This window comes from Prinia subflava, chromosome 1 (genome assembly GCF_021018805.1).
Source record: "Prinia subflava isolate CZ2003 ecotype Zambia chromosome 1, Cam_Psub_1.2, whole genome shotgun sequence".
Lineage (NCBI taxonomy): Eukaryota > Metazoa > Chordata > Aves > Passeriformes > Cisticolidae > Prinia > Prinia subflava.
Genome location: NC_086247.1, coordinates 118,269,014 through 118,283,783, shown reverse-complemented (window position 1 = coordinate 118,283,783; position 14,770 = coordinate 118,269,014). Strand labels below are relative to the sequence as shown.

Here is a 14,770-nt window from a genome sequence, read left to right as displayed (position 1 = left end):
GAATCTGCCAAGAAATTCTGGTTCCCTAGTTATGGTGTAACATCTTTTCAGTGTCTTCAGTGGAAACTAAATATTTGGAAGTACTTCAGCATCTGATCTTTGTTTTTGCTAAGACTCCATTTTTGCAGTTATTAATGATCTTTAGAAAATGCAGAGGTACTACACAAAGCATTAGTTTATTAAGGTTCATTTAAAATCTTTGTGTGGCGTGTGTTTTGTTAGCAAAATATGTGAGAATTTACAAGTTTAGTGACTTCTACTGCTTCTCTAACATGATGGATTTGATTTGTTGTTGATATGGTCTGGTAGCCAGACTCTTCCCTGTCTCTTTTTCTGATAAAATTAATTTTAAGAGAAAATTATTTATGAGGCTGAAATAGCTGACTGTTTAAGGAATATAATCTAAAATAAAAATATTAAGAAACATATTTAATGCTGTTAAAAATTAAAGCGGTAGCTTTCAAAGATGTGGCCAAGAGTAGCAGCTGTATAAGCAAATTAAATATTTATATGTGGAAATGAATACTTACAGCTTAAATCCTTTCCTAGGATTCTTTTGTTTCCTTTATTACCATTTAACCTACACAGTGGAGGAAGAAATATTTGAATATATAAACGAATTTAATGGATTTTTTTCTTGTAAAGACAAGTCTGCGTATGCAAATTATTCACAGCATCTTTGTAAGCGTTGGAGTTGAGTCTACATAGTAGTAGACCTGCAAGGTGTGGAAATGTAATCAAAAACTGTGAGGTATTTTCCTTACATATAATTTTTTTAATTGTTTATTTAGTTTTATTTTGTATTTATAACTCTTTTGAAAGGTATTTAATTTGCTTTTAAATCAAAGAGCTCTACCAGAAATTAAATAAACCATATTTGGCTTGACTAAATTGAAGTGCTTCATACCTGGAGTATTACCAGTGTGTATTTCATATAGATATTGTCAAATTTTGTTTGTTACTCATTTCACATTAGGCCTACTCAGTATATGCATTTATTGCCAGAGTTTCATCCCTGTGCTCTTTTACTGATAAAGTTCTTTGTTAAGAAAAAAACATAGCAGGAGGAGCCCACCTGCTGTGTTGTCATGTCTCAGCTAGGTTGTAAATCATCTCTCAGCAAGAAAGCTTTCACCAAAGAAAACAAATGAGCAAGGCAAGGAGAGATTTGGCTTTTGAAATAGAGCTAAGCAAGTGTTGTGCTGGATGTTTTGCCAAAGATTCCTTGAAAAATTAATATCTTGGTTCTCAATTGAAGAAAAAGTGTGAATGTTTTTGCTATAAACTGAGATTGTATGCCAGGGCTTTGTGATCAGAACCCTTACAAAAGCAAACAAATCTCAGAATTCCAAATGTTCCTGGACTTGTACCGTACAGGTATGTACTCCAGTTTTCCATGTATCAGTTTCTTTTCACCTCTTGATTTTAATAAATGTGTAATTATCATCAGAGAGTTCAAAGATATATTGTATGTAAAACCATAATTATATACAGCTCAGAAATCTAAGGCCACTTTCCTTTTTAATATATGCTTCTTAACTCATTTAAAAATAGCAGAATCACTTATGCTGCTTAATATATCACATTTAATTAAATATCTTAAGTATGGTACTTTGGAACTGTAGTGAGAGCCCAGTAGTGGGAGGAATTGCTAACCAATTTCCAACAGGTGTTATTTCTAGTTAGTAATTAAGGATAATGAATTTCATATGCAGTAGCTTAATTTTAAAGAAAGGAAGAAAATTTTTTTCAAGCTAAATACAGTGAAGATGAGTGTCTTTTAATAGTATCAGAAATGTTGCTTTTGAGATATACCACCAAATAATATTTTTTTTATAAAGATACAATCTCGAGACTACAACAGTATGCAGGGCATCTTTGTTCTAGCATTTGAAGCATCATTAGAACAGTAACACATATTTTAAGATCATATCAGTGTTGTGAGTTCTGAATGGTTTTGTATCTACTGAACATTTAAACCAAATGAAACACCAAGAATCCAGGACATAAAACAAAGCTGAAGTTCCAGTCTAGAAGCTGTTCTGACAGGGGATGACTCAAAATTATCATCCTGTCAAGACAATTATATTGCCTTGTATGTTTCATTTAGGAAAACTTTTTTGTTATTAAAGTATGTCATAGCAATAAGACACCTTGCTCTTTATACTGTCATTTAGTATAAATGACATTTATGTCTATAAACTCACTTGCTGAGTGTATAGACATAAATGTTCCATCAGAATATGTTAAGCATAAATTAATACAGGTTTGATACCCTATGCATGTCATACTGTAGGTCATCCTGCATCTGGTTGAGGAAACACAGAACTGTAGGGTCCTTAAGTCTGCCTACCAGTAAAGCTCTTGAAAATCGATCGTGTTGAGCTGTATTTTAAAATGAATATGAGTTTTTGGTCTGAGTAATTTTCTCATTTTAAAGCTGATCACAGAACCACATCTACAATGATAATAAATTTTACATAAGTTCTGATTTTGCTGGTGGACATCCATCCTAATATTGTTCTTTAGCTGCAATGATCCTTTGAGGCCCACGGTCTCACCTGACTGGTCTAGAGTACCTAGAGAGCAATTGCCCCTCTTTTGGTTTTCTTCTTGCAAGACTAACCAGGCAAATTTTTGCTAGTCTCCTCAATGATACATGGTTCCTACTGCATTGAGTAGCCTTATAGTACTTCTCTTTTCCTCATGATGTTTAAAGTTATTGAAAATGGGAGAAGAGAATTGTGCATAAGACTTCAGAGTAGCATCTTGAGTGGTAGGGTATTCCTGGGGGAATGAAGAAGTGTTGGAGCCATCTAATGCATTCCAGGGCTGTGGTAAAGGGTCTGAGAGAGAGGAAAAAGCTGAGACAATCATGAAATCTAATCTAACCAGCATTCACTGGGGAACCGGAAAGAGATCCAGCACTGATGGGGAAAATATTATTTGGAAATACTGAAGCTTTGCTTATGAGGATCCTTTAGAATAAACAAGTGTACCACAGAGGAGAAGAATATGCTGTGAAATCCCTGGTTAGGATCAGGAAGATTTGTTGGCAGTATTTTGTTCACTGTACAAACCTGCTGTTGAATCCTGCTATTGCTGTTTTGTTACATATATTACAGTGTATGTACATGGCTTGCAATAGTTGGGGTGAATGTTTCACTTGAATGTTGATCTTTTTAATGTGGAAGACTTGAATCAGTTTAGTTTTCCAAATGGCTAGGAAATCATATGCCTTTGGTCAGCTCACCCTTACTTACACAGTGATGACCAGACTTCATAGTGCAGGTTATGCAAGCTAAGTGCCCTTAGTACCCCCAAGCAGAAACTCAGAAGGGTTTGAAATGTCATCACACTGTCATAAGCAGCAGAGTTACGAGGGTCAAGCAAGTTAAAGAAAGCTAGAAAGCAGGACTAAACCAGTCAGCCTCACTTCAATCCCATGAAAGGTGAGATATCCATCCTTGGTGATACTGAACAGCCACCTCAACACAGTCCTGGGCCAGCTGTCCTCTCCGATCCTGGTTTTGAGCAATGAGGTTGGTCCAGAGCTGTCTTCCAACCTCAGCAATTCTAGGCAAATAAGGATTTTAGTAAAGAGTCTCCAGTCAAAACAGCTTTTTAGATCTGAGCTTTCTGGCTCAAGGCAACGATCGATAATAATTTCATTGTAGATAAATACATTTGTGCAGTGGGCAGAGATTGAAACAGAGAAAATACCATCCAAACAGAAGAGCACACATCCTATATATTCTTTGTGGTCACTCAGAAAGTTGTGAATTATATCTTTCTTAACATCTGCTACAATAGATGGGAAATATGACTAACTTGTGCTTTCTTTGATTGAGGTGGTATATGCAAAAATATAGTGAGTGATACATCAGGTTAATAGTATGCCTGTCATCATTCAAGAGCTCTCAGGCAGTTTAAAATTACTAATTGGCTAATAAATCTAGAAGTAATTAAGCTTCATAAAAGTGACTTGTTTACTATATCTTAATGAGGGCGAGAGCTGAATTTTTACTTGCAAGGAGACAGAAAATTGTGTATATAAAAAAGTAATTTAACATTGAGTTTTCTTTGTAAGCATATCCTAAAGGCAGGTTTACATGGATTTATATGGACATGTAATTTCTTTTATTAAATTGAGTGCAAATGAGAACGTCTTTCCTCTTTTTTTCCTTTTTCTGTTATCTTGTAGTAAGTTTAATTTTGGCATTTAACACTTGTGTTAGTCCTTTGTCATAGCTAATGCATGAAATAATTCCAAGGCAAAGTGCAAGAAAACCAAGTGAGAATGTACAAGAAGAATGCCAAGAGAGATATGGTCAACAGTTAAATGTTGTGCTGCATTCATGCTCTAAAATTTAATTGTCCATATATTGTGTAGCAAATACAATTCATTCCTTTCAGCAGATGGAAGCACTGAGACAAAGAGATGAAATAATTAATTTCAGTTAATCAGGCAAGAACTAGTAATGGAAGCAGAAATAAAATTCAAATCTACTTGTCCCAGCTTGAGTGTTTAGGCTCAGAGTAGGATAGGTTTAGTGTAGCATGATGATGAGGAGTTGGCTGGTCTGTGAGAGATGTTGAGGATAGGGGGGTGATCAGTGCTGTTTAAGCAGGAGGCACCTGTTAGCTGTGTGTGCCCTGGTGGGATGATCTGACTGTTTCATTTTCTGAATAAGGGTGATGAGAATGGAATGGCTTTGGCAGGACAGAAAGCTATCATAGCATGAGTGTAGACTGGGAAGAGCATCACCACAGAAGGTTGTCAGTGATCATAAAGCATCTTTTCTGGCTGGCAGAATACATGGCCACCATTGTGTCCACATCTGTGATATCAGCAACTTTGTGTACATCAAAATAATCTGAAACCTACAAAGCACCAATTCCACATTTATCATGCAGACACTCTGCATGATTCCTAATATCTGAGTGGCTTTAGTTCAAATTATTATCAATTGCTGTTGTCCACCTACTTAAAATGCAATAATTGTTAAGATGGAAATGAGATACAGAACTTCAAAAATTTACCAGTATGTCTCAGAATTCACTGTACAGATCAGAAAATCTATACTGTCGTGATGGTTCTAGAAGTGTCTTTCCATAATCATATTGGGAGTTTATTATTTTGGTTGATAAGAACAGGAAATGGATACTTACATCAATGGTGAGTTAATGAACTTTATTTTCTCACATGTTTAGAAATCTGTTTTGGGGAAATATAACATGAACATTATCTTTGAGACTGCAGAGGCAGAGCTATAGAGAAGTGATTGAAATAAAAATGATACAGTATGTTAATTCAGGGAAAATATTTGACATTTATTTTTATTGTAGCAAAATTTAAAATTTTAATTTAAAAAAGTAAGAAAAGGTAGAAAGAACAATTTTGCCTTTCAAATGAATCTATGAATACTTTTTAAAATGTGTGTGTGTATATGTGGGAGTTAGGTAAGGGAGTGTACAGTGAAAACATTCAGTCATCTCTCTCTTTTAATGAGACATGAGAGTGGGATAGAGTGATTATGAAGAAGAGATAATGTCCTTAAAAGTCACTCTTCTCTCAGCTTGACAGCCAATCTAGGTTTATATGCTTATTCATGGTAATTAAGTACATGTAAATTTTGAAGTACATACACTCACTGGGCAGATAGATTGCAACCAACATAGTTAAAATTATAATTTTTGCTTTAACTGTTACATTGATAAGTGTATATCACAACTGCTTGCCAACTTTTGACCTCAAAATACCCTGCACATTGTTAGAGATGGAGAACCTGAGAGCACAGTTGAACTATGACTTTCATAGGAGAGTAGCTGTAATTCATGTTAAGTTGCTCTTGGAAGGACATTTGACTTCTCCTGTGTGAAGGAAATGGTTTAAAGTTTGTTTTTATATGGCTTGTAACAGCATAGTAGAAAGCAAATTATATTTCTGCTATCTGTGCAGCATAAAAACAAACTTTGGTTGGTCTGCTCAGTGCTTAGATCAAGCAAATCTGAATTTTACCAAAAATTTTTGATTTGGAGTTTGGCAGATACAGGTTTTGTGGACACAGTAGTTTATATGGTGTGGTAAAATGTCCTTGGCATTCCTGGTCAAGTTCACTTGGCATTCCTCCTTCACAGTTACTTCTTTATTCTCAGAAACAAGGTAAAGTGTTTATTTTCTGAGCAGGCTCCACCATATAAGCTGGACAACTGTGATGCAAATGCATAAAAGAGCAAAGCACAAAATAAATTTATTGGGCTGGAGTAGTTAATGAAATTACTGTTTCCATCCTATAGCAACTACAAAAAGGTGGTTACATGAGGTACAATAAATTCACTTGTGCTTAGAGATTATATTTCCATAGGAAGTACTTGCTGGGCTCCATCTTTATATAGCAATGACCTAACAGGTGCTTCAGTGGATTTTGGCTTAGAGAGATTTGTATATATTGGCATGTTGTGTAACATTGCATCTTACTACATCAGATACATCTGTGCTTGATGAATAAAATTTCTGGAGCTTCTTCATTGTTTTTTGCCATATTAGTTCCAAGTTGCTATCTCTATGATCACAAAAATGCACTAAAATAGATACTATATTCATCTTTCTTTTATTCTCCACAGCAATGGAATTTCATGAAAACCTGCACAATATAGGAGCAAGAGAAGGCCTAAAAGAAAGAAAACTGCAAAAATCAGTAGAAAGTTTTACGTGGAACATTACAATTTTAAAGGTAATGTGTCCTCCTTTGCTTAGTTACTGTACTTTTCTGTTAAAAACTGTCATTCTAATATTGTTACTGGTCATTACTCTGTGTCACAGTTCAGCTGGATTTATTCACTTCTATAATCGTAGTCAGTTTGGTTTATATAACCTGAAACACAGCAGAGTCTCAGTGTGACTTATTATTCTCATGTAGTGTTATGGAAGCTTATTTCATTTAGTTTGTCGGACATTTTCTTCTTGCAATCTTTTAACATTTGCAGGATCCTTGATATCTTTAATACCTGGCTGAAACAATGAGTCTTGACTTCTGCAAAGTGGCTGGAAGGAATCTATGCCATTGTTTAAACCTGTTTTTGTTATTTGAAAGGGAGTAAGTGTTAAGGTTAATGCAGTTACTGAAAAACAGAAGGGAAGCTGTTACTGCTGCAGTCAGTGATGAATGGTGATTAATGGTAGAAGCAAATTATGTTCATAATCCAGGCTGGAATAAAGTGAGTGTATGAGCTGGAGACTCTCTTTACATTTTGTCAAGCACATTTGCTTACATTTTGATGAAAGAGTAAATGGTGAAGTATAAGAAAAGCTTTCAGCCAGAGACCCTCAGGAAACAAGAATGTGGAAAAGTTCAGGTTTTCCATAGGTGGTCTTTCATCTCAGCAGAGTATATCAAAATTTATAGAGATAGCAAAACTGCCTCCCTTAATTTATTCCCTCGACACTATTCTTCTAGATCAAATTATTAAAGTTTTGTGTTTACATCCACTAATGAGTTCTTCTCTCCCACTCAATCAAATACTTCTTCACGACATTAAAATAAAAAGTCTGTTTAATTATAAAGAAAATTATGTTCTCCCACTTAGTTTTTATTTTTAGTTCTTCCTGAAAATGCAGTCCCATACTGCCTCTTCTTACAGTGAACTATGACAGAAAAGCAGTAATGCATATGTATTTTTCCAGCTTTCCATGTTGGTTTGAACTGTTAAGCCTTTCATGATGTCGCTTGGTGCTCCAATCCCTCTTGTGTTATACTGCACAAATCCTTTGCCGAGGAGAATCCAAAAAGAGTGAAATTTGCTACAGCATGTACAGTTAATGCATTCTAAAAATATGCATGCAGGTTCTGCTTATAGGTAAAGGACCAGAACATCACATTTCGTGGATCAGAATAGAGTTTCCTGAACACAGTGTATGGGATGTGTCATGTATCAGTCTGTGCTTCCGAGGGGACAGAGAAGAGTCAGTTCAGTGGCTTTGGGGAAATGTCAGAGAAATAAATTCTTATCCTTTCTTTTCTGTCAAAGGTGTCAGATACCAGCTTGGATAGGCAAATCTATTTTAATGCTGCCTGAAACAGCAGTACCTTTGCTTCATCTCTGCTGAACATAAGGGTTGGTGGGGGGAGGTTTACAGTTGGTGAGTGACTGAAATGTGAAGTCGTGATTTCTACGTTAGCCAGGAATTGGAGAAGCCACATGGTAGGTCTGGCTCTGAGGAGCACTGAAGGGCTTGGGTACATGTCCTTAGGATTAACATAATAATGAAGTTAGAAGGCCTTCCTTTTGAAGAGATTATTGAGAAAATCTCTTCAACATGGACTCGGTGATATTTTTCTACTCAAGAGATTAAGATCCTTTCTTTAGGAAGGTAGCATTTGTCCCATAATTAATACTTTAGTTAAAAAAAAATGGTGAGATTTAATCAGCCTGTTGTTGAAACTTTAACAGGAGGCACTACAGAACGTTCTGGTATGTTGTTACATTTTTAAAGTTATTTACAGGTACTGCAGTTCAAATAGGCATCTGCTAAGTGCTGTTGCTCACGTTTAAATGTACAGAAAGTTGAAGGCTGAGATTTGTTTCAAGTGACAGACTGAGGTTTTTCACTCCAAACTCTTTAACTGTAGGCTGTAACCATACTCTTATGTCATATAATTAAGCAGAAGTTAAACAGTTTCTAAGACACTACTCTTCCTGTCTGGAGAATAAGATCTGCAATCATAATTTCGATGTAACTGTTTTTCTATTGCCCTGTTCCCAATTCTCAAAAACCTATGAGAGAAGAGGCATGAAAAATGAACATCTACATTTTTTGAGTAGAAATTGAGCAGAAGAGCAACAATCTGAACCACTTTAAGAATTTCTTTTATGTGTTGAATTTCCTGCCTTCTTCAAATTAACTTCCCTCTCAAATAGTACAAAAATCCATGTGCAAATACACAATAAATACATGGACTCTTGGCTATGAGATAGGAATTATTGTGTGGCTCTGAACAGCCTTACTAAAAAATCCTACGTGAGGGCCATCCTCAGCTCCTGCACAGAGGACTCATGGGATGCTCACATGGTGTGGCTAATGTATTTTCCAAACTGATCAAGCTGCATTTTACCCTCGAGATGCATATTGATTGTTCTCTTTCAATTGGGACATTTTGACTGTAGTTGATGCAATGGAAAGTTTGATCAAATAATAAAATTGACAGCTTAATTCTAGGGAAACTTTATTTAGAACATCTGACACAGTTTTTAAGTATCTCTGTGTGTTTTTGTGCACATGCAGTGCAGTTACTGTTTTAAAGCATTTAATTTTTCTTAATTTGAAGCCATGTGACGAAACTTATTATTATGTGTAGTATGTTTGAATTCAGCTGAAATACTTCCATCCAATTTGTGTATGTGTATAGGTACACATGCCCATTCTTATTCACCCCATATATGTATACAGAGATATTTAACTTCACAACATCACTTAGAGTAAATTTGTTCTGTTATCTGATTTAGAGATTGTAAACTGCTAAAACATTAATCTCTTTCAAATAGACAGTTATTTGCTAGTAATTTATTGTTATTACTCAGGCTGATAGAATTCATATTTTCAAAACATAGATAGTCATGTTTTCTGCCAAAAGTACACTGTTGAAGAAGGAAAATCACTCTTAAGTGCTGTTGCAGCAGACTCATACAACCTATTGTAAAAATTTATGGTCTTGTCTGGCATAGAAAAACTTTGAGGAAAACCTTCTGTAAGGCTCAAAGTTTGAGATGCCCATAGAAAGAACATAGCAGCATCTGTAAATTAATCTTGGCAATGAAGAGCTGTTCTAAACACAAAGGGAGAGGTCAATGGTATGGAATGGGAGAGTATTTGGAATCAAGATGGGACTCCTAACTTTAGCATTTGTTAGATGTTTCTTGTTGGCTATGAGCTTTTAGACATGTCACATTATATGATGTGAATTACTTTCTCTTTCAAGTCATGCAGTCCATGGCATCTGTTATCTCTGTAATAGCATTGGTTCTGCCACTAGACCAGGTTGCTCAAAGCAATGTTCCATTGTACTCTGAGGAGTACAGAGAGAAAGGGATAGTGGCTTCTTACATTTGCTGACAGGAGCTTCAAGTTCCAGATCTGAGCTAAAGACCAGTCATTAATGATAGGTTTTTTTTTTTTTATTTTTGGGGGGAAAGGTTGCTCATGCAGTTATTTCAAATGTCATCTGAGCAATTTTACTTTCAGGTTCACACAGTGAAGAACGAGTTAATCAAAAATCATGAGTGAATACATAACAGGTTATGAAGGTGGCTGTACTGAGACATTCTAGTTGATTCTATATCCAACTGACTCTGAAATGGTACCTCATTTTGGATATACAAGAACTGATAGGAACCATTTTGGGTTTGTTTTCAGTTACTGTTAGGGAGCTATGATATAAAAACACTGCCTCTTAGCCAAAAGTTTCAAAACAAACAGAATATTTTTAACAATGATATACGAAAAAATAAACCAGACTAGATGACATAGGCATATTGGGCCAGAGAGTTTTAAAGGGTACTGAATTTGGCTTCCAAATTAATCCATATTTGTTATTGCTGCTGTTTACTAAAAGCTTTTGAACAAATACGAGTTTTGTTCTTTGATCTTCTTTAAGGTCTTTTTTCATGTCTGCCTAGAAAACAACTTTTTCTGAAGGCTGTAAACATGAAATATTCAAGTTACATAGAGCTCAGTTCTGTAAGTGAATTTTAACCATGGTGAAGGAAAGGGAGCAGTGGTTGCCGTGTGCTGCTGTGAGGAAAGTGCTCTGCAAGGCCTAGATCCATCCTGCTCCCAGTTGGGAATTACCACAAGCTGCCTGTTAACCACAGTGCTGGAAGTAAATTAAAGTTTTTTGGTGTGCTTGCCAGACAACACTAAAGACTAAATTACTTTACATTTTGACTTAATCTGAGATGAAAGCCTGCCCTTCCACACAGCAAGAAGCACACTGGTTTGCTTCTGCCACTGCTTCAGATCCCAGCATCAAGTTCTCTGTGCAAACCAGCTTTGTTTCTTGGAAAGTGGGTTTTTCAGTACTCCCTTAAGATAAATCTGCTTGCCTGAAGTTTGAGCTCTTTGTAGGCCTCTTGTATTGACTTTACCATATGCATTTTATCAGAGCAAATTGCTACAGTCATTTCGGTCTGCTAAGAAGGTGAAAGACCCCTGAGTAGTCCACAGATCTGAGAGATTCCCATGTTCCAGCTTGCAGTCAACTGACTTTGCTATTAAGTCAACAGCACTTACTGTGAAAATCACGATGCATAAAATATAAAGAATTGAAACTGTATCTTGAGAGCCCTTGGAGAAGAGACATTTGATACCTAACTAGAAAGAAAGTCTTTGAGATTGTTTAATTTATGTGTGATGGCAGTTTTTTTCCAGATCTGGATGACTTTTTTTAATTTTCTGCCTTTCTGATGCGTTGTATTACTTTTCAGTGGTGTTCACTGTGACTACAACTTGAATTTTTGAGGTGTATGCTGTTTCATTTTCCCCAGCATATGTCCTCATGATGGTATATCAACAGAACTACACACTTCACACGAATTATGCAAGCTCTCTCACTTGAGCTCATGGCATTTTTGGTAGCAGTGGTTGGCTCCTGTTTTATCTTGAGATCAAGACCTACCAGCAGATAATGATGACACAGTTGGTTTCACAAATGTTTTTCTGAGTTCAGATGCATTTAGAAATAAATTCTGAGCATTGGAGAAGAGAGTAATGAGCACTGATACATTTTTCTGTTTCACCCTTGTCTGAACATGATACCACTTGGTCAACTGTGTTTAGTCTGAACACCTTGTCTGCAATAATCCAGCCCTTTATCCTAGATCCTCTTTTGTCTTCAAAGTTCATCTTCCCTGATTGGAATTGTGCAGACATTCACAGTTCCCTGCTGAAAACCAGCCATTCCTGCTAAACCCTGATTCCTTATTCCCCTCTTTGCTATGTCCACTATTCTCTTCCCTCTTGGTGCCTAATATTTTCTTCTTCCTCCCTGCCACCTCTAAAGATCCATCCAAATGAGTGTTAATTTTCATTTTCTCATTGCCTTACCCAATTCATTGCATTCTCCCTGCTCAGTGTTTTTATTTTTCTTTCTTACCAGCTTTTATTCTCATTACCAATCTCTCACTCTTTTTGAGTTATTAGTCCTACTTGTATATAATTTTCAGGCTACTTTCAATGTGGTGAATTCTGTTGATCTGTTTTCTTTCTGTATTCCAGTCCCATATGTTGCCTCAGTTTTTCCCTTTCTCTGCTCACCTGTCAGATCCAAATTTAGTGTTGTTGCACTGTTCATGTTTCACAATCTCCTCTTGCAGTAAGATCTAGCATCTGCCTAGTATAATGCAGTCCAGCTTGCCTTTCTGCAGCCCTAGGCTTCTTGCAAGATCAGTCTCAGAGATTGCTTTTGCACCCTCCTTTTCCCCATCCACCTCTTCTCCAGAGTCTGTCTCAAGCTCTTCCTTCCTCCCCTCTAGTCTGGCTTTTGGACTGCCTGCATTGGCAACCCAATGTTTGTGGCTTGGAGAAGCCATCCAGGAAAAAAACCCAACTTTTTTCCTAATGCATATTCATTATTCAGTTGGAATGGAATACACATTGTCTTGCCACATTGCTGGAGCTGTCAAGAGATGAAGGATGATCAAGGATGGAATCCTGAGTGATTGTACTGACTGCATTCAAAATCTGATTTTTGTTTATTAAAAGCTCATAACTTGGATCTACTGCCCTGTAGTCATTTGAATTACAAGTCCCTACCCCAAGTGAGAGTGGGGAAAGAAAATTAGAAGGTTGTTAACAAACTTCTGATGGCATTTCCCCATCTTTATTCTCAGAACTGAATGAACCATATGGATGAGGTTAAAGAATAACATTAAACAGAAATAATAATAAAATCTACCAAATCTGCCAATGGCAAGAATCCTGCATAGAAAGTATCAGATTAAGTAGTTAAAATTTGGCAAGCACATAAGTAACTGAAAGCAAGGGTGTGTTTTTTTAGCTGAGAAGTTTTGGGCAGCCTTATTAATAGACTGTTTGCTAGCAGCTCTGCCTATAATAAACAACTTGATTAAAATTCCAGAACTATATTCTACTAATCCATGTAAAACAGAACTTGGGCTAGAAACAGATGCACTCCAGATATGACTCATTTAGTGTGCTGGAGTGTTTTAAATTAGCTTTTAGTTGTTTGTTAGTTTGGAAAAAAGTATGTGATTTTTAAAAAAAGTAGCCCTGGTTTTCTTTAGAAGGAAATATTACTGAAGCTTGTGCTGTGATTGATGACATTCTAGATTTTTTCCTTGCTGGTGATTCGAAAAAAAGACTTTGGCTATTATGGTCTTGGGTAAGGGGAGGGGAACATTATTTCTTTGAAGAAAGTAATACTTGTTTTCAATTTGTGTGTCTCAAATACGTAAGTGTATTCATTGGGATTGTATTTATGTTTTGAGTTGCTAAAGAAGCATCAGAAGTATCACACCATGAGTGCACACGTTTTTGTCTGACTACAATTCTATCTCTACTCCTATATTTTTAAAATCAAGAGGTAAAGATGCATTTCAGCCTTATTTGGCAGAGAAGAGGCAACATACTATCTTTGGAAGAGATACTAGCATGTCTTCAAGAGAAGTGTCTGTCAGGATACAGAATTTACCCAGGATGGACAGACATGACAGGAGAAGGTGCAGTCAGTGTTCAGTGCAGGCAGTGCAGGTCTGTAGTTCCTTGACAATCTCAGGGAACTACAGTATCTGGACTTCCTGTGTGTGTGTGTGTGTGTGTGTATATTTCTCCCTTTCAGGTATGAATTTCTCTCCTTCAGGTATTTTCCTGTGAGCTGTGTTCTCCCTCAGGGGCGCAGCACAGCACAGTCACTTTGGCCCTTGCAGACTTGCTGCTCTTGTTTTTGAACTTTTCTGTGCCCACCACTAAGACAGACATGCTACAGCCTTGATCATTTGCTGCAAGTGGGCAGGGTAGGCAGATACCAGCTGCAGGGAAGGCTGTCCACATACACCAGTGAGAGCTGTTGCTGTTAGAGAACTTTAATCAATACCAAGAGATGGAGGACTGCAGAACAAGAGCCAAATCACCTAAACCTGGGACAATTTCTCTTAAAGCTTGGCTTATAATTTAATTGCTATGAAGAGGAAGAGTGATGTGGCCCTTAAGGATGTGGTTTAGTGCTGGACTTGGCATTGTTAGGTTAAAGGTTGGACTTGATAGTCTTAAATCATTTTGCAGCCTAAATGATTCTGTAATTCTGAAGAGGGATAGCGATAGTGCTGAACTGCAGGCAGCCCTGTGAAGTCTTTGTCATCACTGTCCTTTTTATGTGTTGCTTGCCAGTCTGTGTTTTCATATTTCATGCATTGATAAACACTGGTCCTTTACCATCCTCCTATTGAGTGAATCACATCTCTGAGGAAAAAAAAATCCCTAGGAACCAAAAAAAAAAACCAGGAAAGCTTTAAATGGCTCCCTGAGGTACTAAAATCAATCATCACAATTTTTGTTATGCAGAAACATTTATAGTCCCCATGGATTAAAACTACAGCACAGATTAGTTCCTTCAAAACTGTTAGGCAGAAATTACCTATACCTCATTGCTGATGCCACTGATCGGCTTCAGAGAAAGCAAAGAGCTTGATTCTTTCTAACACCAAATAATCCATATTTGAGCTTTCTTTTAGTTTTTGAGGAGTTTATGTTTGT

At 36.6% G+C, this 14,770-nt stretch overlaps 1 protein-coding gene across 1 annotated transcript in view; it reads left to right on the top strand.

Moving 5' to 3' along the window:
• Nucleotides 1-14,770, top strand: part of PLCL2 (phospholipase C like 2) — a 97,550-nt gene that overhangs the window by 81,355 nt on the left and 1,425 nt on the right. The window contains exon 6 of the mRNA XM_063409329.1: nucleotides 6,628-6,737. Coding sequence (XP_063265399.1) covers nucleotides 6,628-6,737 — 110 coding nt within the window. The remainder of the gene's footprint in view (nucleotides 1-6,627; nucleotides 6,738-14,770) is intronic.